A 27,034-nucleotide genomic window follows, 5' to 3' on the forward strand; every position below is an offset into this window, starting at 1 on the left:
CATCCATGGAACCATGAAAGGTTCTTGAAAGGTTCTATTAGGAACTGTTTCACTGAAAGGTTCTTTGGGGAACCAAAACTGGATCTTCTATGGCATTGCTGTGAAAACCTCCTTTAGGAACCTTTATTGTTATGAGTGTATGTGCAAAAAAACTCAAGACATCTTCTTTCGTGTTCCACAGAAGAAAGGGAGTCATACAGGTGTGAACGACATGAGGGTGAGTAATGATGACACAATGAATATTTTGGGGTGAACTCTCTTTATAACCTTCATAACGCAACTGGGTCTGTTTTGACCTGGAAGAGATGCATACACATTTCCAAAAATTGCATAGTTTTTAGTAAGGGATCAAAACTTTGCAAATGATTTAAGACCCTGCAAATACAATACCCTCCACCCCACCCCCAGGAGATTTTTTTTTTTCAATAATTATATATAAAGAGATATTACCATTTAAATAAAATGTTACATGCTACTTGTTTGGGTTATTTTTGGACGCAAATACTATTAGGTGTCAACAATATTTTGTGTTAAATTATCTATGAAGTTACATTAGTGTCAAAAAAGCAACAACATTTAAACATTTGAAAGTTAAAGTTTATTCAAGTAAAATTCATTTAATGTATTTGATTTTTTTCCAGATTAATATTTATGTTGTTTTGATGTTGTTTTGCTAGAAATAAATATGTAGGTTTCATAAATTTGGACTGTTTTTTGAACAATTATCGAGTTTCAATTAATAATTCAGATGAATTCCATTCATTCCAATACTATAGGAATTCTCAGATTATATGATCTTAATTAGCCTATATATTTAAATAAATAAAAAATCATCAATATTAAATATATATATATATATATATATATATATATATATATATATATATATATATATATATATATATATATATAATATATATATTAAGTAATGACTATTTTATTAAATAACGAATCTTGGGATCCAAACGGACCTGGATTTTGAATGCATTGTGAAGACCAACAGCAGTTATATGAATTTATTTCATTGTAATTCGAATTTGGACCTGAATTCCAATTCACTTATGTATTAACCATTCTCAATCCATTTCTGAATGCTGCACTCTCTATAAAATACCAGCAGCATTTCTCTACAGTCTCCATCTGACCCCCAGCGTCCCGTTATCCCTCAAGTTCTCCAGGTTTCTCCATGTGTAGATGTCTGGCCGAGCTTTAATGCAGTCAGTCCGTGATTCTCATTCGACACGAACCCGAGAGAGAGAGAGAGAGAGAGAGAGAGAGAGAGAGAGAGAGAGAGAGATAGAGAGACAGAGAGAGAGAGAGACATATATAGAGAAATAGAGATTCAGAGAACTTATATCGAGAGAGAGAAAGCTTTTCTTTTGTGGCGTAGTTGGGGTTGGATATACATATATAGAGAGAGAGAGAGAGAGACGCTGGAATTGATCAGAGGATCGAGATTATCGTGTGTGGGATTAAACGCATGATTTCCACCGTTGCAAAGACATTTTATCCACATTTTATTTACATTTTAATCGCTGAATATTCTCGGTGTTTTTTGGAGATTTCGTGCGCTGGCGTCAGTGTCCGCATCTTTCACGCGTTCGGACGGTTTTTATTCCTCTCTCGGATTTAAGGGTTTTTTCACCTTTTTTGCTGATCTAAAGGTAAGCAGCTGTGGCTAATAATGCGTTTTCTTATTTCCCCGCAGGTTGCGTGTGTCTGGATGAAGATGTTTTTTTTTTTCCTCTCAGATTTTTCTCGACTTTCTATTCATCATATATACGCGTAACCATCCTTTGAGTCAGGAAAGCGTCACAATCCAGCGATGCAGTCGAAAATATGCCCATGTTTGTGTCATTTCTTGGTTTTTTAGCTCATGGGGAAGTGGCAGGGCAGTGAAGTGGTTTATTCAGGCTGTTAGTCGCAGGACAGTAACGCAGGTAAGATCTGTGAGGGATTCAGTAACCTAATTTACACATTCACATCGATTGCACAGCTTTAATGTCTCATCCTTTCGAGAAAAGAAAAAAAAAACCTTAAATGTTAAGCTTTTCCACTCGTTTCATGCATTAAGGTTTAGCTGGTGCTCCAGAACCTCAATAATAGCTGGTGTCATTGGTGACTTATTAGGAACGGCCTGTGCTTTAATTCAAAGACCCACTTATATCAGCCCTCTGATGCATGATCTAATCATATCTTAATTATTATCTTAATATGATGCATTAGCATTCAAAATAAGCACATGATTCCCATTCTCACGTCAAAATGATGCTTTTGAGCAAGTTGTACATCTATATTGCTTCAGAAAATTATAATCCAGAGGATCTTGGTGCATCGCCACTTTTTTCATCCATGTTTTGGCCATATAATTACTGTATGAGAAAGAGAGGTTTAGATGATTATAGTGGCTTTTGGAGATCTGACCACTGTAATAGACATTTGCATCAAAGGGTTAAAATATACAGTTCATATATACAGAGAATTTGGATTGCTTGCATTGCCCTTAATGTTAGTATCTCAATGTTCTGTTTTACCAAGATAAGAATATAATAATTCCCATTTTTCCCTTTCAAAATGATGTTTTTGGGAGAGTTGCACATCTATTACACCCTGCAGTTGAAAATAGTGTTAAATATTCCAGAGGCTCTTGGTGAATCACCACTTTTGCAGCCATGATTTTCTAAATAAAAACACACTGTAAAGAGTATAGCCATATGTAATTATGGCTATTTTCATTTTTTAAATGGCTTTGAAGATCTGACCATTGTAGTGGGCATTTGCATCAAAGGGTTAAAATGTACACTTGATCATATAAACAGGTTTTGGTTTTATTTGCATTGCCATTAATGTTAGTATCTCAATGTTTTTCCCTTTCAAAATCATATTTTTGAGAGAATTACATCCTGCAATGGAAAATAATGGTTCTTGGTGCATCACCACTTTTCAGTCTTGTTTTTATTTTTTTATTTGTATTTTTTTATTAATAAAAACACAATATAAAGAGGACAGCCATATGTAAGTATGGTAAAGAGTGCTTGGTTTAGATGATTATAATGGCTTTTGAAGACCTGACCGTTGTAGTGGGGGTCAAAGGGTTAATATTTACAGGATTTATTTAGCTTGCATTGACATTAATGTTAGTATTATGCATTGTATTGCTGGTGGTCATCAGTGATCAGATGGAGCATCTTTTTATATCCTCAACATTAAACCTCTAAACCAGCAGGTGGTACTACAGTATCTACATGGTGCACGAATGGAAATGCAATGTGAAAGAAGACTAAATCATCTTTAAAATAGGTGAGATGCATTAGGTTGATTTGCAAATCAACAGCATTTGTCTGATGATTTGCATTGCAGCGTGAGTGTGTGAATTACAGGTGCATCATTATTAACTGTGTCAAGAGGAACAGACGCGTCCAGCATGGACACAAAGCTTCAGCAGACAGGAGTAGAGTCGAAAGGCCACCCGCAGGGATAAACAGCCCCTTCAGATAGTTTCTAAAAGTGTCACAAAAGAACAGTCGCAAGCATTACCTCAGGTTTGAAAGGAATGTTCGGCCCAAAAATGATTTTTTTCCCCTTCATTTTTCACATCACATCATCATGTCTCCATAAAATATTTTTCTATTGTGACCAAGTATGTCAAACTTTAAATACATTGTTTTATTTAACTATACTAGCTTGATAAGTCATATTTACAAATATTATTAATGCATGTTTTACAACAATAATAATAATTATAATAATTAAGTCCTTCCACTTCAAAATTTACTAGCAATTTCAAAGTGAAAATGGTTTCAAATCCATTTATTTATATTGCAAACATTTTTGTTATTTTATATAAAATAAATATGAACCAAAATAAAATATTTAAAAAAATAACTTTATAAAACTATTTGTGAAAAATGCAGCTAGTTTTGAGAAAGATTTCTCATTATAATTGTCATTTTAATGCACTAAAATAGCTATAACTGAAATAGAAATTAATATATAGGCATATATATTTTTTTTAATCTAAAACTACTAAAAATGTCAAAAACATACAACAAAACTACTAAAACTTTAAAATGAATACAGAAAATAAAAACTGATTTGTAATATTTATAAAATATAGTATCTAAATGCAACTAAAAAAACACTGTTTCAAAGTAAATTCTGCACCATTTTCTTTTCAGCGTATGGCTAAAAATACCAAACAAAGCTCTGAAGTAGTTGATATGAAGAATAACAGCTTAATGAGAATGAGATTTGAGAGCTTTGTTGTATAAATAAAGCTGTGTGAAGAATTTCTCTTTTTGTATTCCACAGAAAATAATAACAACGTGCATTTGACATGAGGACGAGTAAAAACTGACAGAATGTTTGATTTTGGATGAATAGTTCTATTCCTTCAAACACATATTCTATTCCAAGCTTCATAAAGCAGGTTTTATAGCAGGTATTAATGTTATATATTATATACATAAAATTCTTCTTCTTCTGTTGCCTGTGTATTTTTTTAAGTATATGATAATTGAGCAAATGCATATTAATCTGTGTTGCATGCATCTCATGCAATATTATCATATATGCACACAACCACTTACTGGGAACATGTAATAACATGCTGTCCAGATAAATTGGAGGTTTTTGCATGCAATATAATTTCATTAATTTAATTCAAATGGCTGGTTGTGTTCATCAGATGTCCCCTGCTGGTTGATGCTGTAACTACACCACTGTGCTGCATGACATTTTTGGCTCAGGTGATTGACTCGTGAGCGTCTGTGAGAAAAGATGGCAGTGTTCAGGTCATGCACGTACAAGGCTGCATGCAGCAGAATAGCTAGAAATGACTCTGTCATGTGTAATGTAAATGTATAGTAAAACTCCTTTTCCCTTAAAGGAATAGTTCAGCCAATAATGAACATTAGCTGAAAATCAGGTTTGTAGAAATGTAGCACTGCATCAGTGTCTCAGCAATGGATGCTCTGCAGTGAATGGGTGCCGTCAGAATGAGAGTCCAAACAGCTGATAAAAACATCACAATAATCCACAAGTAATCCACAGCACTCCAGTCCATCAGTTAACATGGGAGAAGACAAAAGATGAAACCACATCCAGCATTAAGTATGTTTTTAACTCAAATACATAGAGTCTATAATCCATAATAACACTTCCTCCAGTGAAAAAGTGTTCTGGTGTGAATCAGGAGAGAAATCTGCACAGATCAAGCAGCGTTTAAACAGCTCTAAACAAATATGTGTCTGGATTTTGATGCGAAAGACAACAGGAGATGCACTTTTTCACTGGAGGAAGTGTGACCTGAGAGTGAGGAGATTACTTTAATCACAAAAGACTGTGAAAACTAATGGAAATCCCAAATTCATTTCTGCATCTCAACTGGAACACATTTGTCTTTATGCATTTATGCAAAGTGACTTGCATTGCATTCAAACTCTACATTTGATCAGTTCATGCATTCGCTGGGAATCAAACCCATGACCGTGGTGATGATCTGCAGGAATGCATGAAACGCACAAACAACCTGCTCAAACATTTCCTAGTTTGTTTTAGCACAAGCGGTGTTTCAACTGTGACTGTAAGTAAGCAGCATTATTAGTTTTGAAGGGAATCAGAAATCATCGTTTGAGAAAGAACAATGTGAAAACAGCGACACGTCCAAACCTGCCAAGAACAGTGTGGTTGTGATTGTCAAGGTTTTGTGTGAAAACTAATTAAAAGTTTTGTGTTTGTTGGACCTGAATCCTACTGATGAGAATATTAAATGCCTGAAAATTAAATTTCCACACAGCGTGATGCTTTGACACCAGCCAACAGAGACACGATATACAGCACCTTTATTGAATTCTGCCTCCATTTGACTCATTCAAGCTCATTAGTTGTTTATGTAATGCAGAACTCAAACTTAATGCAATTTATAACAAATTAAAAGTTAATCTTCTTATTCATCTCACACTGCAAAAGAATATTACATTGACAACTGAATCTTATTTTTTTGTCTTGTTGTTCTGTACAAATATCTAAACATCCTTAAAGCAATAATTAGATATTTTTGGCTTGTTGTCAGAGAATCTATCCGAAATATAAGTGTATTTTTTCTTTGCATTTCATTTTCATTTAGTTTTATGTCTTTATTTTCTCATTATGCTTAATGTCTTTATATTCAAGATAGCAGCAACACAAATGCACAACTTAAACCTTATGTAATTTAAAACAAATTAATAGTTACTCTTCTGAGATTTTGCTTCAGTTTGTTTACACTGAAAAAATACACAATTTATTCTTATTTCTGTCCTGCTGTCTGGTACAAATATCTAAACTTCCTTAATAAAGCAAGAAGCAAATTTTATATTTTGACTTTGCATTTTTTAATTTATTTTATTTCACTTGTTTATGCTTAATAATTTTATATTCAAGATAGTTTCTCGGCAAAAAGGCAGCAATACAAATGCACAAATTTTGTGCATTTTGTCTTTGCATTTTTTTTTTTTTTTTTAGGATTTATTTTGTTTGTTTATGGTTAATATCTTTATATTCACAACAGATTCTCTGAAAATAAGCCTCAATATTTCATTCTGTTGTGTTTGTATAGGTCAATGTTTCATGCTTTGTAAGGGTGTTTAGACAGAAAACAAGACGAGGATCCTCATGAATAATATATTTTTGCTGTGAATGGCCGTGTTGCTCAACATTACGTAAGTGGACACCCACTAAGCGCTGCAGATGTCTGGCTGACAGTTTTGTTAATGGCTTTGAGCGTTCAGATGACTGCTGAATGAATGTGCCAGATTTATACGGCCCGCGTTATTAGAGAGCCTGGACTTTTCTCCCTGCCAGCGAAGCCACTGAACATTTCATTCACTGTAATGGATGGAAAATACAAAGCTGAGTGTGTTTTTTCACAGCTGCTCCATCAACATTAGAATCGCAGTGTTATGGTTTGCGTTACTGTTAGACATTACAAAGTCGTGACAAATGCATTGAAATGCAGGGTTGAATCTGTTAAATGATGCTTTTGAGTCGCTCGTGAATGTTGGTTGATGCACAGATAAGCTGTTTGAGATTCTACAGGAGACACATGTGTCTGAGATATTAAAGCAATCAAATCTGTGTTTTCATTCCTGCAGGAGGCTAGAAGAGATATTTGTACTAACCACAGACAGCATTTTTAATGTGTCTGTCCAGTGTAATGTATCAAACCAATGAAGACATTTTGATCATCCAGAGATGAGTTGACGGTTATCAAGCTTTTTGAAGAAAAGTTTGGAGTCTGTATGATTTTTCTCTTCTCTCTATGAGTCTCTTCTGCTCACTAAGGTATATATATATATATATATATATATATATATATATATATCAAAAAGTGTCACATGATCTTCAGAAATCATTCTAATATGATGATTTGCTGCTCAAGAAACATTTCTGATTATTATCAATGTTGAAAACAGTCGTACTGCACAATATTTTTGTGAAAACTGTGATGCATTTTATTTTTCAGGATTCACAGATGAACAGAAAGTTTTGAAGAACAGCATTTATTTGAAACAGAAATCTTTTGTGACATTATTAATGTCTTTACTGTCAACTTTGATCAATTTAATGCATCCTTGCTGAATAAAAGTATTACTTTTTTTAAAAAAATAATAATTTAGTGTATATCTTTACATTTATGTATTTGCTCTGAACTTGAAAAGATTGTTTTTCAATCAGAGGAACTATCATTTTAACAACTGAAGTTTAATAGTGAGAAACTATTTAAAATAAACACAACTCACAAGACAAAGAAAGATGAAGCAAAATAAAAGCATGAAAATTATTGCAATATTTACTTACTGATTCTATTTTGTCTAGGATTAGTATGTACATATTGCCATGATTTTTTAATATTTTAATTAAATTTTTGAACCTGTTAACTTCAGTTGTTGTAAAGCTAAAATTTTTATAAATAATTGTAAAAAAAAAAAAACTACAAAAAAAAAAAAAAAAAAAAAATAATTCCACAACATTTGAGGTTATCATCTGTGGAAGCTTGTTTTCCACCACGAGATAAAGATAAAAAAGGTTTATATCTCATACTTATGACTCGCTTGATTTGCGTGATATAAACTTGGAACTGTGAAGAAAAAAGTTTGAACTGTGAGATAAAACTCACAATTACTTGTGATTATTCAACGCCAGAAAAAACAACAACAACCTAAAACAAAGATGCAAAACAAGGTCTAAACTCAGATTTCAGACAAAAAAGTCAGAGTTAAAAATACAAACACAGAATTGCAATGAAAAAAGTAACAACTGCATGATGTAAATTTAGAATTCTGAGAAAATTCTGACTTCAGAACTGTAAGGAAAAATTAAGAATTGTGAGATAAAAGTCACAATTACCTTTTTATTTTCTTATTCTGTGACAGAAAAAAAACACGGAAGATGTAAAACGAGATATTAACTCAGAATGCGAGAAAAGTTAGAATTCTGAGACAAAAGTCAAAATTGCAAGAAGATGTCTTGGAATCGTGAGGAAAAAAATTCTTAGTTTGGTATCTCGAAATTCTGATTATTTTCTTTATATCTCACATTTCTGACTATGGACTTTATTTCGTGCAACTCCAATGCAATTATTTTGTTTTAATTCTTTATCCCATGGCAGAAACAGACTTCCATAGATATCAAGCTCAGATTGGGAACACTTGTTTAGATTTCGGTCTACTATACATGTAGTGAATCTCGCCCAGTCATATAGAGTATATTTCTGGTGTAAATCATAATTTCATTGTTCTGCTCTCTGTCTCACAGGCGGATCAATCTGACTGGAATTAAATCAGGATATCCTTGTGTTTCTGAAACATGGCAGGCACCGTCTCCATCAACACGAGGGCCGACGCTCCGACAGACAAACATCAGGATCAACAGAAGGAGCTCGCCTGAGGATCTGTGCGCGTTTGCGCTCGCTGTGGATTAACACATCTGTGAGGATTACGCCTTCGCTTTCTGCTGCTTTCACCATGTTTGGTCTCAGAATGATTCTTCAGGTCGTCTCTGTGGTTTGGGGAGTTACGCTCGTCGTTTGTCAGCAAGCACAGTTCACCACCGTCACCACAAACTACGGGAAGCTGCGTGGATTGCGCGTGGCGCTGCCCAGTGAGATCCTGGGCCCCGTGGAGCAGTATCTGGGGGTCCCTTATGCGATGCCCCCTACTGGAGAGCGTCGGTTTCAGGCCCCGGAGCCGCCGGCGTCGTGGCCCGGCATCAGGAACGCCACGCAGTTCGCTCCGGTGTGTCCGCAGTATCTGGAGGACCGGCTGCTGCTCACAGACATGCTGCCGGTGTGGTTCACCGCAAACCTGGACACGGTCGCGACGTACGTACACGAGCAGAGCGAAGACTGTCTGTACCTCAACATCTACGTGCCCACGGAGGAAGGTACGGCTTACAAAAACACACACACACACACTGCTGATCAAACGTTTGGGGTCGGGAAGATTTTAAATGATTTTGAAAGTCTCTTCTGCTCACCAAAGCTGCATTTATTTGATCAAAAATACTGTAAAAATTGTGAAATATTATTATAATGTAAAAAAAAAACAGCTGTTCTCTATGTGAATATGTGTTAAACTGTAATGTATTTCTGTGATGCGCAGCTGTATTTTCAGCATCATTACTCCAGTCTTCAGTGTCACATGATCTTCAGAAATCATTCTAATATGATGATTTGCTGCTCAAGAAACATTTCTGATTATTATCAATGCTGAAGGTTTTGTGGAAAATGTGATATATTTTATTTTTCAGGATTCTTTGATGAATAGAAAGTTCAAAAGAACAGCATTTATTTGAAATATAAATCCTTTTGGAACATTTTAAATGTCTTTTGATCAATTTAATGCATCCTTGATGAATAATAGTATCAATTTCTTTAAAAAAAATAAAATAAATAAATAAATCTTACTGACCCCAAACGTTTGGAATGTATATATAATAGGGTGAAATACTGATATAAATGGAATGTTTATTGCAAATTTTAAAATGTATAACTCAAACTATACAAATATATAGCTAACAGAAATACAGAGTAAATGAAACACTCAAGACAGTTAATGTAAGGTTTATATATATATATATATATATATACACACACACACACACACACACACACACACACACAACACACTACATATATCACACACACACACAGTGGCTATAGAAAATAATCAGCCTCCTTTAAAATAATCACATTTTGTTGCTTTGCAGCCGGAAATGAAAACATACACAGGTTTTGTTTTATCCAACTGTATTTACTCAGTGCACCTTATAATATCCAACTGAAAGATAAAACACCCACATGTTGTGACCCATGTGGGAATCTTTTACAGGTTTATATTTAAATAAAGTTTGTGCTTAAAATTGTGGATAATTAGGTAAGTTACTGTATAAAAATGTGCTCAGATATAACCTAAACTGTTTGGGCCTGGAATTTTTTTAATTTCTTTGTAATGTAATTGGGTGCTTTGTGAAGGATAACCAATCAGGTATCAGGAGACGAGAGGGGGGCGGGACGAACAACGAGGACAAGAGAAGGCAGGTATGAGATGTCTGCCAGACGACTCACTCAGTTTTTTACGTATGTGCATTGTAGTCCATCTCAAGGACATTAGAGTGGACTTTGAGCAGCTGGACTTTTGAGTTCCTGACTAGTTCTTGAGTTGGAAAAGGATCAGCTCCTCGTGTCAGTGTTCTGTTGAACCAGCCTTTAGTCTGATGGGATTTGTCTCTTGCACATCTAGACTCTGCAGTATGTGCTCGCTCTTCTTTGCAGAACTGCTCAAGTTCGGCTCAATCTGATGGTGAGTGTTTGTGGACTGCAGTCTTCTAGTCCTTCCTCAGATTTTCAGTGAGGTTTCAGTCTGGACTCTGACGAGGTTGTGCAAGACATTCAGCTTTTCCTCCTTCAGCCACTGTGTGCTCAGTTCTGCTGTGTGCTTTGGGTCATTGTCATGTTGGAATTAACCTTCTTCCCAGTATCAGCTTTCTGGCAGATTTTCCTCAAGAATTTGACTGTATTTTGCCCCATTCATTTCTCCTTCTATCCCGACTGCTGCAGAGAAACAGCCCAGAACAGGAATGCTGTTATTTGGATGCTGAGCTGGACTGGATTTTGTTGTTTGGTGTTGAGGCCAGATAACTCAGTTTTAGTCTCATCTGCCTCAGAATCTTCCAGGAGTGTTTTGGCAGAGCTCAGTCTGACTGCATGTGGCCTTTCTTGAGGAGCGGCTTTTTCCACACAAGCCACATTAGTGGGGAATTTGTGATATTGTTGTCTCATGCACACAGTGACCTCTCTTGGTCATAAACTCCTGCAGCTGCTTCAGAGTTGCTGTAGGTCTCTCGTCGTCTCTGATCAGTTTCCTCCGACTCTTTCATCAGTTTGGAGCGTCGTCCTGATCAGGGAGGCTCTGTGTTGAACCAAATACCTTCCACTTCTTAATAATAGACTTCACTGTGCTTCTGGGCATTAATAAAGACTTTGAAATGTTTCAGTCTCCATCTCCTGACTTGTGTCTGTCCACAGCTTGAGTTCAGTCAAGTCTACTTTATTGTCAATTCTTCCACATGTACAGTACATACATACAGAGAATTGAGCTGCACCTGATTGAGTTTACAAGTCATTTTTAGGAGGGGGGTGATTCTTTTTACAACTCAGTGATTCTGTTTTTTTTTTTATTATTTATTTATTTACTATTTTCTGACATGTTGGTGTTTTATCTTTCACTTGGATGTTATAAGTTGCACAAGTAAATACAGCTGGATAAAACAAACACTGTCCGTTTAAATTTGAGTTTAACAATATGCTGCAAAGCTGCTAAAATTATGCTAAAATATGGATACAAATTATGAATGTACAGTAATTACATAGCAAGCACAAATATTGGATAAAGTAATAAAACCTTTATTTTTATTTATACATATTTCTTGGTATTGAATGGTTTATATTTTTATTCAACAGTTTTCATGCTTTATCCTTGCAATATTTTTTGCAGTATGTGATTGACTTCTTGACAAAGGATGCTGTAATATGTGGAACAGAAGCGTGTCTGTGATGCATTAACATGCTGTCTACTTAGGCCGCTCAGTAGCTGTTGGAACGGAGCTGTTTTATCATTATATCCATGTATTCATGGGATTGTCATGATCTTATTTGCGCGTGTCGCTTCTTGTTTCTCTTATAGACAGAAACTGAATATGCTGTTTGTTCCCTAAGGAGATGGATTTATGATTTAGCAGTTGATGTCCAAACTGTGATGTTCTAGTAGATTCATCATCGCCTCGAGGAACAGAACATAATGAAACGCATGATGAACGGAGATGACAAACAAAACATTAGATGTAAAGTGTTAGTCATAAGTTTTGTCCATCTCAGGTTTTAAGTCATTCCAGGGTTATTATGGTTAACTAACATTAGAATAAAATTTAAAAAAGTTACTTGACACAAAATAAATGTTAACTGAAACTAATTTATAAATAAATAAATAAATGAAATAAAAAGTATTTTTATTTTATTATTTTATTTTATTTTATTTTATTTTATTTTATTTTATTTTATTTTATTTTACTGTAGTTGTCCATTCTAAATTTCCATTTGGTTTGACTTCAAATAATAAAATAACTAAAACTTATAAATAAAAACAAATTGACATTTAAAAAAAATATATAAAAATTACAGATGTGCAAAAAAAAAAAAAAAAACTAAAACTTTACATTTAAAGTGGAAACAAAAAACATAAAAAATAAAATATAATCAAAAATATTACCAAAAAAACATAATAGTATCTAAATTATATTAAAATAACACCGGCTTCGTAAGATAATTAACAAATCCACACACTAGTTGCAGACTTTTGAAAGAAAGTAAATAATAAAAATGCATTTATTTATGTTGTTAATTATTATTATTATTATTATTATTATTATTATTATTATTATTATTCAATATTTGTATTGATGTTTGCGTAATAGGGGTTAACTTATGGATGAACTTTTTTTTTTTTTTTTTTTTTCATAATGCATGCTCCAAATTAACTAAACATTAAAAACAGGTATTGTTTATCATTACTGACAAAACTAACGATTTAATTTAAAATGGAACAGCTAATTGAGCTTTAGACAAAATCAGTGTCATATGTGTTCAATGTTTTGTATCATAATTGATGCATCAGGCTTTTATGGCTCATATAGTTTGATATAATGAGAATATGGAGGAAAAAACATCTTAAATTTATTCATAGACTCAAACTGAGCAGCAACATGAATTTGCTGCAGATGCTGATATTGATATGATGTAATTCTGATGCTTGTGATGTAAATTAATGCGATCCAGAAAGCCCAGTTTTCTCCAGCAGTGTTTTCTGGTTTAAATCTTCTGCCTAATGGAGACCATAATGACTTAATGGAAGTGATATAAAACACCAGCAGCTAAAAGCTCATGAGGAAACGCCCAGTAATGACCTCAGTCGACTCGATTCAGTACAAAAACTGGAATACATTTCCTCTAAATGCACACAGACTGAGATGAATACACGGAAGAGTTCATCCGTCAATGTTTACATTCATTTTTCCATCATATAAACAAATGACAGTTTTTATTTCAGCCTGATCTGTTTCCTTAAGAGACTGTGTTTGTTGGTTATATTATAAAGTGATTTGTCTTTCTGTTTCAGATGCGCATGACGATGCAGGCTTGAAGCCGGTCATGGTTTATATTCACGGCGGCTCGTACGTGGAGGGAACGGGGAACATGATCGACGGCAGCATCCTCGCCAGCTACGGCAACGTGATCGTCGTCACCGTGAACTACCGGCTAGGAGTGTTAGGTGAGTCACTCAACGTTAAATGTATCACAGTTTCCACAAAAATATTATTGTTTTCAACATTGATAATAATCAGAAATGTTTCTTGAGCAGCAAATCATCATATTAGCATCCATTTTATTTTAATATCACTGAGATACTACAGTTTTTATGCATATTTTAAATTGTTGTTGTTTTTTTTTAATTTTAGTTAAAATTTTTGTAATTTTTATTAGTTTTTTTAATTAAATTTTTTAGTTTTTGTCTAGTTATTTTACTTCAAGTAACAAAAATGTATTTCATAGTTTTTAGTTTTAGTTAATTTTTTTAGATATAATTTATTTTATTTTAGTTAATGGTTATTTTACTTCTAGTAACAAAAAAAAATGTTTTATAGATATATTATGTTTTATATGTTTTTTTTTTCAAGTAATAAAAATGTGTTTTATTATTTTAGTTTATAGTATCTTTTATATTATTCATAATTTATTTTATTTTAGTTAATGGTTATTTTATTTCAAGTATTTTTTTTTTTTTTCATGTTTTTAGTTTTAGTTAATTTGAATAACCTTGATTAGAATGATTGGAGTAATGATGCTGAAAATACAGCTGTGCATCGCAGAAATAAATTACAGTTTAACAGATATTCACATAGAATAGAGATATTTGAAATTTAAATAATATTTCACTATTTTTACAATATTTTTGATCAAATAAATCCACACTTGGTAAGCAGAAGACACTTCTTAAATAAATCTTATAAACATTTAATATGACCATATATGGTAAGTATTTTTTTCTGTGGAAAGCTTTTATTTTATTCACAGTAATGTAAGCCTTCAGATGTTCATTAAAGGATCTTTTATTAACTTTCAGAATGAAGGTTGTGACAAGTTTCATATTACAAGTTCACTAAAACATAAAGCTTTTATAATTCAGTTTCTTTGAACAGAAGAACACGGTGAGGATTTTAATGCATATTAAAACACAAAGAATACTTATAAGCACGAACACAAAGCAGTTCGCACACTCAAAGTGTTTTAATTTGCAGTCCAAGTGTGCAGAGTTATGATTCATTCATTTTAAATCCACACATCTAGTTTATATTAATTTTATGTTTGGCACAGAAGATTTAATTTCTGTTTTTGAGAATATTTTTCTGCTGTTAGTGAGTCTTGAATGCAGTGACCTTGAACAGTTCAGCAAATCGCCAGGCTGTCACCGGCTCTCTTTCTCATCGAGATATTGAAGCCAGTTTGTTTGAAGATCCTGAGGTTCTTGGCACTGAATTAGAGATGAAAAAGCCTGCTTTCAACAACATCTCTCTTTTAAGAAGAAAGGAAGATCCAAACACATCGCAGAGGCCTTCAGATTCAGACTGAATGCACCTTTGGCCATTATCATCAGCTCTTTTGTACCAAATGTTGTAATATTTTGAACAAAGCATCTCTATACTCTTGAGCTGGATTGAGTCCATCATTACATTCACAGCTCAAACACATACACAATTAACTTGCATTACCAGATATTGTCTGAAAATGCACCACCGGTGGAATAATGTGGAATAATTACGTTTGATAATAATCAGAAACATTTCTTAAGCAGCAAATCATCATATTAGAATGATTTCTGAAGTGCATGTGACACTGAAGAAAATAAAAATGACTCTCAAAAACAAGCTTTGATAATAGAAATTAATTCTATCTTAACATAGATTCATATAGAAAACAGTTATTTTAAATTATAATAATATTTCACATTTTTACTGTATTTTTGATCAAATAAGCACAAGAGACTTCTTTCAAAAATAGGAGTGTACACAAACTCAAATTGGATTGGTTTTAGACTGTTAGATGGATGTGGCTGCATGGCCTGGAAATCCTCGTCTCGTCTCTCTGGCTCCAGTACTTCAGAGATATCCACAGATGTAGAGTGTTTTTATGGGCAGGGACAGATGGACTCGAGGATGGAGGTCCGAGGAGAAACGACACCAGACAAAGCCACACAAAGACTCCTCAGCGTCTGGAGGATCTGTTTGATCGAGCTCTGTCTCGTGAGCCTGCTGCAGCGTCTCATCCTTTCAGCTGACATTAATCTCAAGGCTAAATATTTCTTTCATAAAGACGGGTGTAAGGGACTGAAGTACTCAGAAGATCAGAAGCTCATTTGAAGGCTGAAAGTCCATTACATCCTCAGGTCATTGTAAGAGACAAGAGTTTTTCATCCCTTTTCTTTTTATCTTTCTTACTTTATATTCTCTGAAATGCTGCTTCGGAGCAAAACCGTACCGTTAGAACTGAACTGATCCTGAATGAAACACTACTGTTTAAAAGTATCTTCTGCTCAGGAAGGCTGCGTTTATTTGATCAGCTGATACAGTACAAATTGTGAAATAGTTTTCTATGTGAATATCTGTTAAAATCTAATTTATTTCTGTGATCAAAGCTGAAATAAACTCAAATTGTGTATTACTACATAATACACAATGTTTCTATCTAACGTGTTTTGAGCTGCAGCTCGTCATATTAATGGAGAGATTCACTAGTTAGCAGTAAACCGTTTACCTAGATTAGTGTCGGATGTTATCTTTGGAATGGAAATATGGCTATTTTATTTGTTACCATTATACTTTTCGTTTATTTCAGTTAATGTCATAAAACTAGTGAATTCAGCCAGTAGTAGTGAGGGTGTCGTGTAAACATGACTGAAGACGAGAAGAGAGGAACAGACGAACCGATTCAATTGAGTCATTTACGCTGGAAGCGCTCCGAGTGATTCAAACTCGTGACTCCGATCATTCAGTTCAAGCGGTTCACTAGCAAAAACCAGATCAAAAGAGCCATTCATTTTCAATTCTTGACATCACTTGTAATGATCTTAAAAAGCAAAATGGTGGGTGAAACGGAGCTGTTCGAAACTCTGAATCAGTTAAACTATCAAGTTTCACGGTTTCGAAGCGCTCCAAACGGATCGCGAATCATTTGATTCAAATCTGAACTTCGAGCTGGTTCGCAAATTGAATGATTCGCGATCCGCACTCCTAAGTCCCGATCTGAAATGATGGTTCTCTAATCAAAAATCACAAAACAACATACCAATGTGAATTGCGAATCATTTGAATCAGATCGGGACTTCGGAGCGCGAATCGGGAATCATTTGATTCAGATCGGGTCTTCTGAGAGCGAATCGGGAATCATTTGATTCAGATCGGGACTTCTGAGAGCGAATCGAATCGGGAATCATTTGATTCAGATCGGGTCTTCGGAGAGCGAAACGAATCGGAATCATTTGATTCAGATCGGGACTTCTGAGAGCGAATCGGGAATCATTTGATTCAGATCGGGTCTTCGGAGAGCGAATCGGGAATCATTTGATTCAGATCGGGTCTTCGGAGGGCGAATCGGGAATCATTTGATTCAGATCGGGTCTTCTGAGAGGGAATCGGGAATCATTTGATTCAGATCGGGTCTTCTGAGAGCGAATCGGGAATCATTTGATTCAGATCGGGTCTTCTGAGAGCGAATCGGGAATCATTTGATTCAGATCGGGTCTTCGGAGAGCGAATCGAATCGGGAATCATTTGATTCAGATCGGGACTTCTGAGAGCGAATCGGGAATTATGTTATTCAGATCGGGTCTTCGGAGAGCGAAACGAATCGGGAATCATTTGATTCAGATCGGGACTTCTGAGAGCGAATCGGGAATCATTTGATTCAGATCGGGACTTCTGAGAGCGAATCGGGAATCATTTGATTCAGATCTGGTCTTCTGAGACCGAATCGGTAATCATTTGATTCAGACCGGGTCTTCGGAGAGCGAATCGGGAATCATTTGATTCAGATCGGGTCTTCTGAGAGCGAATCGGGAATCATTTGATTCAGATCGGGACTTCGGAGAGCGAATAGAGAATCATTAATTTGTTGCTAGACCTCTTCATATTTAAGGAGAGAACTATAGTTTCAAAAGTCCAAAGGTGTCAATATTTATTAATATTTTGAAGTAGATTATACTTGATTACATATTTTAATTTTGTTACAAATAAATGCTTGTAATTAATTTAGTTTTAGTTATTTTAGTATTTCAAGTTAAACTAAACGAAAATGAGAAAATGCTAAAATGAAATAAAATAAGTTTATGCTTTTTAAAATTTGATTTCTTTTAGCATTATTTTTAAGTAACAAAATTCCTATTTTTATTTATTTATTTATTTATTAATGGTGAATATGCATGATATGTTATAATTCTTCTAATTTGAACTACCAACTTTTCCTATAAGTTTGACTGCAAATAATCATTGCTGTTAATAGTGTTCGACGTTAGTTTGAATACATGTCATTAACTTTACCTTGACATAATCACCACTGATAAACTCCTGAATCTAATGTAGAAACTTTCCTTTCCTGTGAAGCTGCTTTGCAAAGATTTGTATCGTGAAAAACGCTAAACATTTAAACATGACCTGAACTGAACTGAACCACCTTTAAAACGTCTCTGATAGAAAACAAGCAACACGAGGCGTGTTTAGCACGTGATGAATGCTGCTTCCCTCACGGCACAGAATAAGCAGATGACATCAGAATCCATCTCATTAGACATCAGATGTTAAAGAGCTCGTTTAGCTGCTTCAGGCACTTTCCGAGGTGTAGAGCATCCGAACCTTTGTGGTAATGGCTGCACGGCTCATTGAAGGACTCTGGTGTGTTTATTGCTCAGGAATAAATTGCCCAGTCGAAAGTCCTACATCACCGACGAGGACTTCAATTAACCTTTATCACGCGCTGGCCTGGAGTCAGGAGATATATGCATCACAGGTGAAGGTCAGCCAAAGCGCCTTTTATTTGTGCACGGCGCTGGAATTAATAATGCAGCGTCCTCATGATGGATGAAGCCCATCAATAAATAACATACAGAAATCAAGCTCTTGTGCATCCACTGCACTTTTGTTTTTTGTCCAGGTGAAAGTACCGGAGCTGAAGGAAATCTAAACGCATTGTTGTTGTTGTTATTGTGTTTTTTGTATAAATATTTAAATTTATTTTTGTTTTTCATATTTAATGTTTTCATTTTAAAGTAATTAATTTTGTTATCATTATTATTATTATTATTATTATTTAATGTGTCTAAATAGTTTTTATGTATTTTTATGTATTTTTATTTCAGTGTTGGTTTTAGTTAAGTATGAATAATGAAAATGAGAAATGTTGCCTTAACCGAAATATATATATATAATAATATATATATATATATATATATATATATATATATATATATATATATATATATATATATATATATATATATATATATATTAGTATTTTGTTTCAGTTAACAATTTTTTTTATGTTTTTAGTTTGTTTCATATTGTATATGAAATACATATTGTAATATCATTGATACGCTTTTATAATTTTTTATAAATATTCTAATTTAATTTAGTATATATATTAGTGGTGGGCCGTTATCGGCGTTAACGTGCTGCGTTAACGTGAGACTCTTATCGGGCGATAGAAAAAATATCGCCGTTAATCTATTCTCAAAGTTGGGTTGGGAGCTGGGTCTATACTACGCAAGCTATGATGACTTTCACCGTGATATTTTAGCGCGGATGTATACCTAGACTAATTGCACTGTAGGGGGCGAGAACGAGTCTTCAAACCTGTGTGTATGCCTACTGTGAAATTACCAAGCTTCCCAAAAAAAACCTCGACAAGACTCACGCCTGTTTCACACATACTCCGTCTGCAGTGCGAATGCAGTCCGTGTGTGTGTGGTGCAGAAGCAGTACGGAGTGTGCTTTCACACAGGACGCGTTTGCAGTCCGCTACTGATCCGCGGCTGTTTAGTCCACAAACACAACATTTGTTCATTATTCTATATTTCAAACCATGTAAAAAAAAAAAAATGTGACTCTTATCACAGAACAGTAACAATCTTTAGACATTAGTGTAAACTTAATAAATATAAACAACATATTATTCATGCATTTGACTTCTAGGTTTGTATAATAAGCTGCTCAAGCAAGCGGCAAAACATTTAAACACAACAATTAGGCTACTTTTCTTGTTGGGATATCGCAAATATTTAAAATGAAAGCACCGCTGACAGAAACAGTCGACTCTCGTGCCTTTTCCATTTAAATCTTTATTACAAGCAATCGCACGGTTCTTAATGAACTTTGTTTTTCTGCTTCCATAAAAGTGCATAGGCCTATATCATGTTGCCTCGTTTATCTAAAGGTGCTCTTGTTTCTTGTTTTAAACCCTAGCCAAAAACCCCATGTGTGTTGCGTGTATAACACAGAAGCCTTTAATTAGTATTCATTTATTGTGAAATTTACTGCATTTCCGTGTCAATCCATGTTAATTTTTACAGCGAACAATGCGCTGTCATTTTAATTCAGCGCATGCAGCACAGCAAAAATAGACTCGGTACTGCTGCAGACGCACCGCTCCTGGAACGCACTGACGGACCGCGGTGAATCCGTTAACATGGGTGCGTAAAAAAAAAAAAAAAAAAAAGAATTCAACGCATACGCACTGCAGACGGAGTATGTGTGAAACAGGCGTAAGGTTGTTTGCAACTTGTGCAATGCTTAATTAGTTTACTGTAGGAGTTCTTCCAATCTCAAGTACCACCTAAACGCAAAGCATCCCTTAGCTAATGCGGAAGATGCCGGGCCAAGCAATGTAGCGCAGGGGAAGAGTCGTCGTCAAACTACTATGTTTGAGTGCAGCACAGCTTTATCAGTACTAACAACTACATCTTATTGAACATAATTTGAATGCCTTCGGCAGAATTCAAATGAGCCATTTTAATCTAGATTAATTCCAAGATTACAGTGAGATTAATCTAGATTAAAAAAAATAATCTATGCCCACCACTTTTTATATAACTGTTATATATATATATATATATATATATATATATATATATATATATATATATATATATATATATATATATATATATTTTTTTTTTTTTTTTTTTTTTTTTCATTTTACTTTAAAGTTTTAGTAATTTTATATTTTAGGCATATTTATTTATTTATGAATTACATAATCTATATATTATATAATTTTGAATGTAGTTTTTATTGATTTATATTTTGGTTTGTTTACTACTTTGTTAGATGATCTATAAAAGGAAATGCAGCCTTGTCAAATAACTGAAATAAAATTACTTTTTTTCAGTTTACAAAAATGTATTGTTTTGTCTTTTTAATATATGTCTAATATATATGTGTGTGTGTGTGTGTGTGTGTGTTTTCTTTTATTTTAGTCACTTATTTATTTATTGTTTGTTTTAGTTATTTCAGTGATTCTAAATCAGTAGCGAAATATGCATCATCCCAGATCAATCTCTTATGGATGTGTGTATGTGTCCAACAGCCTAAAATCCAGTGATCGCCAAACATGTGTTCACTGCAGCGTTTGCTGATCTCTCAGCTGTCTCTGTGTTTCAGGTTTCCTCAGCACTGGCGATCAAGCAGCCAAAGGGAACTACGGTCTGCTGGATCAGATCCAGGCTCTGCGCTGGGTGAAGGAGAACATTCAGGCTTTCGGCGGCGATCCGGAGCGAGTGACCATCTTCGGCTCCGGAGCAGGAGCCTCCTGCGTCAGTCTGCTGACCCTCTCACACTACTCTGAAGGTCACTGGAGATCTTAAGCTGAAGTGTATGAATATATAGGGCTGCAGGATTTATCAGAATACTGAAATCACGCTTTATGATTTGCATAGTACATTCACAGTAAATGCTGTTCCACACAGACTTGTCAGAACTTTGATCGTTTATAACATGTAAACCATCTTCCCAAACTTGTAATGAGGAGCTTTAATGGCTCCCTGTGGTTTTTCATTTCATTTTTTAATCCAAAGCACCTTACAAATGAAAAATACAACAAGCCATTCATCTTAAGAAAGCAATAAACACGAGAAGTGCTAGCAATACAAAGTTTCAGATATTGTTTAGAATAGTACAAGATGAACCCTCCCTGTTCTTCCATCAAAATAAAAGTTTGATGGTTTAACATTTAAAAATTAAGAGATTAAGGCATCCATAAATATTGTCATTTAGTATTGTAATTTTACAGTTGTATGCATGTACAGTACGTTTTACAGTATGTATGCATGTACGTAAAATAACAGTATAATTATTATATATTTTTGTTAAATACTTAATTTTACAGGGAAATATTGTAATAGTACTTTCTTTTTTTATTATTTTATTTTATTATTTTGTATTTTATTGTATTATTTTTAAATACATACATACAAATAAATAATAATAATAATAATAATAATAATAATAATTTTGTTAGTAGTAGTAGTAGTAGTAGTAGTAGTAGTAGTAGTAGTATAATTAATTAATTAAATAATAATAATAATTTTCAAATTGCAAACATTTTTTGTCAAAAATACTTGAATTTACAGTGAAATATTACAAGTAATATTTATTGTTTTTTATTTTTATATAATTTATTAATAAGATAGATAGATAGATAGATAGATAGATAGATAGATAGATAGATATTGTAGGCATATTGATATTTAATCACACAATTATTAATATAATAATTATTTATATAATTGACATATATAATAATAGCACTGCAAACCTGGACTTTTTTTAAATTGCAATTGTAATTTTTTTTCAATATAGGTTTTTTCAGTCCTAATAAATAATCATGATATTTAAATGTTTAAATGTTGTATTACTCTGACAGCGAGTGTTGTGTCCCAGATCTGTTTCAGAAAGCGATCATCCAGAGCGGGACGGCTCTCTCCAGCTGGGCTGTCAACTACCAGCCGGCCAAATACACGCGCATGCTGGCCGAGAAGGTGGGCTGCAATGAAGACGACACGGTCGAGCTGATCGAGTGCCTCCAAAACAAAAACTACAAAGAGCTGATCGAGCAGAACATCACCCCCGCCAAATACCACATCGCCTTCGGACCCGTGATCGACGGAGACGTCATTCCGGACGACCCACAGATCCTCATGGAGCAGGGAGAGTTCCTGAACTATGATATAATGCTTGGAGTCAATCAGGGCGAAGGGTACAAGTTCGTGGATGGGATCTTAGACAGCGAGGACAGAATAACGAGCAACGACTTCGAGTTCGCCATTTCAGAATTCGTCGACCACTTGTACGGCTACCCGGAAGGAAAGGACACCCTGCGGGAAACCATAAAGTTCATGTACACGGACTGGGCGGACAGGGAAAACCCGGAGATGCGGCGGAAAACGCTGGTCGCACTTTTCACGGATCACCAGTGGGTGGCGCCGGCCGTGGCTACAGCGGATCTGCACGCGCAGTACGGATCGCCCACGTACTTTTATGCCTTTTATCACCACTGCCAGAGCGATATGAAGCCCGCCTGGGCCGATTCGGCACACGGAGACGAGCTTCCGTACGTTTTCGGCATTCCCATGATTGGCCCCACAGATCTGTTCAACTGCAACTTCTCCAAGAATGACATAATGTTGAGCGCCGTGGTCATGACGTACTGGACGAACTTTGCCAAAACTGGGTGAGTAAGATGCAGAGGCTTACATACTAATAAAGCTAATTAGCACAGAAAATACTTAAGCACCTGTAGCGTTTGTCTGGCAATATGCATAAAGGGCTGCAGGATGATTTTATCTTGTTTAAATTGATTTAAAAGTGTTTAAATTGATAAATTAATATATTAGTTTATAAATTAATAATACAGTTAGATAGATTGAACTAATCACTAATTGACCCTTTAATTGCTGATTTCAGCCATTTTTGTTGCTAGGCAGCTGCTAGGGTATTCTGGGTGGTTGCTAGAGTGTTGCTAGGCAGTCGAAAGTAAAATAACTAATTGACCCTTTAATTGCTGCTTTCAGCTGTTTTTATTGCTAGGTGTTGCTAGGCAGTTGCTAAGGTATTCTGGGTATTCTGTCTAGTTGCTAGGGTATTCTGGGTGGTTGCTAGGGTGTTGCTAGGCAGTCAAATGTAACATCACTAATTGTCCCTTCAGTTGCTGCTTTCAGCTATTTTCATTGCTAGGGTGTTGCTAGGCAGTAGCTAAGGTATTCTGGGTGGTTGTTAAAGTGTTGCTTTGCAGTTGCTAGGCAGTCAAAAGTAACATCACTATTTGAAGCTTTAATTGCTACTTTCGGTTATTTTGGTTGCTAGGATGTTGCTAGGCAGATGCTAGGGTATCCTGGGTGGTTGCTTGGGCATTGCTAGGCAGTCAAAAGTAACATCAATATTTAACCTTTTAATTTCTGATTACAGCTATTTTGTTGCCAGGGTGTTGTAAGGCATTTGCTAGGTTATTCTGGATGGTCGCTAGAGTGTTGGTATGTAGTTGCTAGGGCTTTGCTGGACAATTAAACGTCTAATTTCACTAAAATCACTAATTTACCCTTTAATTGCTGATTTTAGGATATTTTTGTTGCGATAGTCAAGTCACCTTTATTTATATAGCACTTTATACAGATTGTGTAAAAGCAGCTTTACAGTGTTAAACAGGAAAAGCGTGGGCTGTTAATGCAAGAGGACAATAGAAAACAGTCAGTTTATCAGTTAATGTCGGTTCATTGTTGATTCAGTGATGCCATCTATAAGCTCTAGAGTGTTGTTAGGCAGTTGTTTGGCTATTCTGTATGGTTGCTAGAGTGCTGTTATGTAGTTGCTAGGGCAATACAAGGCAGTCAAATGTAACATCACTAACTGACCCTTTAATTGCTGCTTTCAGCTATTTTGTTGCTACAGTGTTGCTAGGGTATTCTGGAGCGTTGCTATGCAGTTGCAAGTGCTTTGCTAAGCAGTCAATCTTAACCTCACTAACTGAACTTTAATCGCTGAATCTGATCAGATCGTCATTTCAATATTTTCCAAGAATGAATGAATGAAAAAAAAAAAGCAAAAGCAACAATTGTAAAGATGGTACTAATTTAACGCATTTTGTTTTACTTCACAGAGACCCGAATCAGCCGGTTCCTCAAGACACAAAGTTCATCCACACTAAACCGAACCGCTTTGAGGAGGTGGCCTGGTCTAAGTACAACCCTAAAGACCAGCTGTACCTGCACATCGGCCTGAAGCCTCGCGTCCGTGACCACTACAGAGCCACCAAGATCGCCTTCTGGTTGGAGTTAGTGCCGCACCTACACAACATCAACGAACTCTTCCAGTACGTTTCATCAACGACCAAAATACCACCACAAGACACGACGCCATTCTCCTACACCAAACGCCTGTCCAACAAACTCTGGTCTTCGACCACCCGCCATCCACCTGCTCCTCCTGCCAACACCAAACAGATGTCGGATCAGCAGAAGACATCCGAGCATGCCGACGGGACGGTTATCATCGAAGCGCGAGATTATTCAACCGAACTGAGCGTGACGATCGCCGTCGGGGCGTCTCTGCTCTTCTTAAACATCCTGGCATTTGCGGCGCTCTACTACAAGAAGGACAAACACCGGCTGGAGTCGAGTCGCAGGCACAGTCCACCAAGAAATCTCGCTAACGACATTCCCCGTGTGCCGAGCGAAGAGCTGTCCCTGCGGATGAAGCAGCTTGATCATGATCACGACTGCGATTCTCTGCAAGGCCACGACATGATTCAGCTGACCTGTCCTCCGGATTACGCGCTCACGTTGCGCCGCTCGCCCAACGACGTGCCACTGATGACGCCGAACGCCATCACTATGATTCCCAGCTCTTTTGCTGGCATGCAGCCGTCGTATCACAACCCGTTCAACGCGTTCGGGAACAGCACTCCGAGCAGCACGGGCCTCCCGCACGGACACTCCACGACGCGAGTATAACTCGTCGTAAGTCGGCAGACTATTTAGATGCGCAGCCGGGTGCTTGAACACAAATACTGGGGGTGTTATTTTGTTACGGACTCTTTTATGAAATAAGTAACGTTACACTTATTAACCTGTATAATGTGATCAGTGAATGTAATCATATTTCTCATTCATGGTACAGCGATTTAAGCTTTCAAAATAATATGATTACGTATAGTAAATGAAGAAATATTATTTGCATCCTGATTTCCTGGTTAACATGTGAGTTGATTTATCACTAAACACTTGCATTGGAGCACAAATACCTGCAAATACATGGTAAACAAAGATTGGGGGGGGGGGGATTTTTGCTGTTACTTGATAGTCATAATTACGTCGGGTGTTTGAAGTGGATTTAATAGCTTGAAGTTTAAAAACTTGAAATTTCAAGGCATGAAGGCCATGCAGTCTTTCAGATAGATAGATAGATAGATAGATAGATAGATAGATAGATAGACAATTAAAACAATTGATAGGGTATTCTGGGTGGTCAGTAGAGAGTTGCTAGGCAGTTGCTAGGGTGTTTCTATGTGGTTGTTAGAGTGTTGTTATGCAGATACTCGGGCGTTGCTGGGGTATTCAGGGTGGTCGCTAGAGTGTTGCTAGAGCATAGGGTTTTTTTAGGCAATAGTTATGGTGTTTTAGGTGATTGATAGAGTGTTGCTATGCAGCTGCAGTTGCACGCATAGGGCATTGCTAGGCAGTCGCTAGGATGTTTTAGGTTGTTGCTGTGCAGTTGTTAGCGTATTCTAGGTGAGTGTTGTAAGGCAGTCGAAATTAACATCACTTAAATGACCCTTTAATTGCTGATTTCAGCTATGTTTTGTTGCTAGGGTGTTGCTATGGTATTCTGGGATTCAGTTTTGAGCAGACACTCCATTTTCTAAATTCATGCTAGGCAGTCGAGTGTCATCACAAATTGACCCTTTAATTGCTGCTTTGCATTGCTAAGGTTCTTCTAGGCAGTGACTAGGGTGTTTTATGTGGTTGATAGAGTGTTGCTATGCAATTGCTAGGGCGTCGCTAGGGTTTTGCTAGGCAATTGCTTGGGTGTTCTAGGTGGTTGCTAGACTGTTGCAAGGGTGTCTATCTATCTATCTATCTAGAGTGAGCCATATGCGTCATGTACAACAGTGCTTTATGGGAGTTCATTGTGTCTATTCCGCAGCCATGACCAGCAGAAGTATTGATCACTGTGGCTGATTTAAAAGGATTTCTGAACATATTTAGTATCTGTGTTTTTTCAAGAATTCAAGAAAGAACTTGTGCCACAGAAGTGTCACTTCTTACATTTTAAACACGAGATCAGGTTGCAATGAGGAACTCTTGTGCCATCTGAGAGGATCTGCTGTCAGATCATAAAG

At 35.8% G+C, this 27,034-nt stretch overlaps 1 protein-coding gene across 1 annotated transcript; it reads left to right on the top strand.

Moving 5' to 3' along the window:
• The first annotated feature begins 1,419 nt into the window (after positions 1–1,419).
• On the top strand, positions 1,420–26,519 carry LOC109047492 (neuroligin-4, X-linked-like). The gene is made up of 6 exons (XM_042764422.1): positions 1,420–1,664; positions 8,797–9,423; positions 13,713–13,865; positions 21,304–21,489; positions 22,582–23,371; positions 24,794–26,519. Exons 2-6 carry the CDS (start codon positions 9,006–9,008, stop codon positions 25,644–25,646), a joined length of 2,400 nt encoding a protein of 799 aa, XP_042620356.1. The 5' UTR covers positions 1,420–1,664; positions 8,797–9,005; the 3' UTR covers positions 25,647–26,519.
• Positions 26,520–27,034: the final 515 nt, after the last annotated feature.

This window comes from Cyprinus carpio, chromosome A9, assembly GCF_018340385.1.
Source record: "Cyprinus carpio isolate SPL01 chromosome A9, ASM1834038v1, whole genome shotgun sequence".
Taxonomy (NCBI): Eukaryota; Metazoa; Chordata; class Actinopteri; order Cypriniformes; family Cyprinidae; genus Cyprinus; species Cyprinus carpio.

Excerpts from the sequence above, each read along its gene's own strand:
- LOC109047492 (XM_042764422.1), top strand. The coding sequence starts at position 9,006 with ATGTTTGGTCTCAGAATGATTCTTCAGGTCGTCTCTGTGGTTTGGGGA. Across the intron at positions 9,424-13,712 it reads CTACGTGCCCACGGAGGAAG|ATGCGCATGACGATGCAGGC; the intron begins GTACGGCTTACA and ends TTTCTGTTTCAG. Across the intron at positions 13,866-21,303 it reads CTACCGGCTAGGAGTGTTAG|GTTTCCTCAGCACTGGCGAT; the intron begins GTGAGTCACTCA and ends TCTGTGTTTCAG.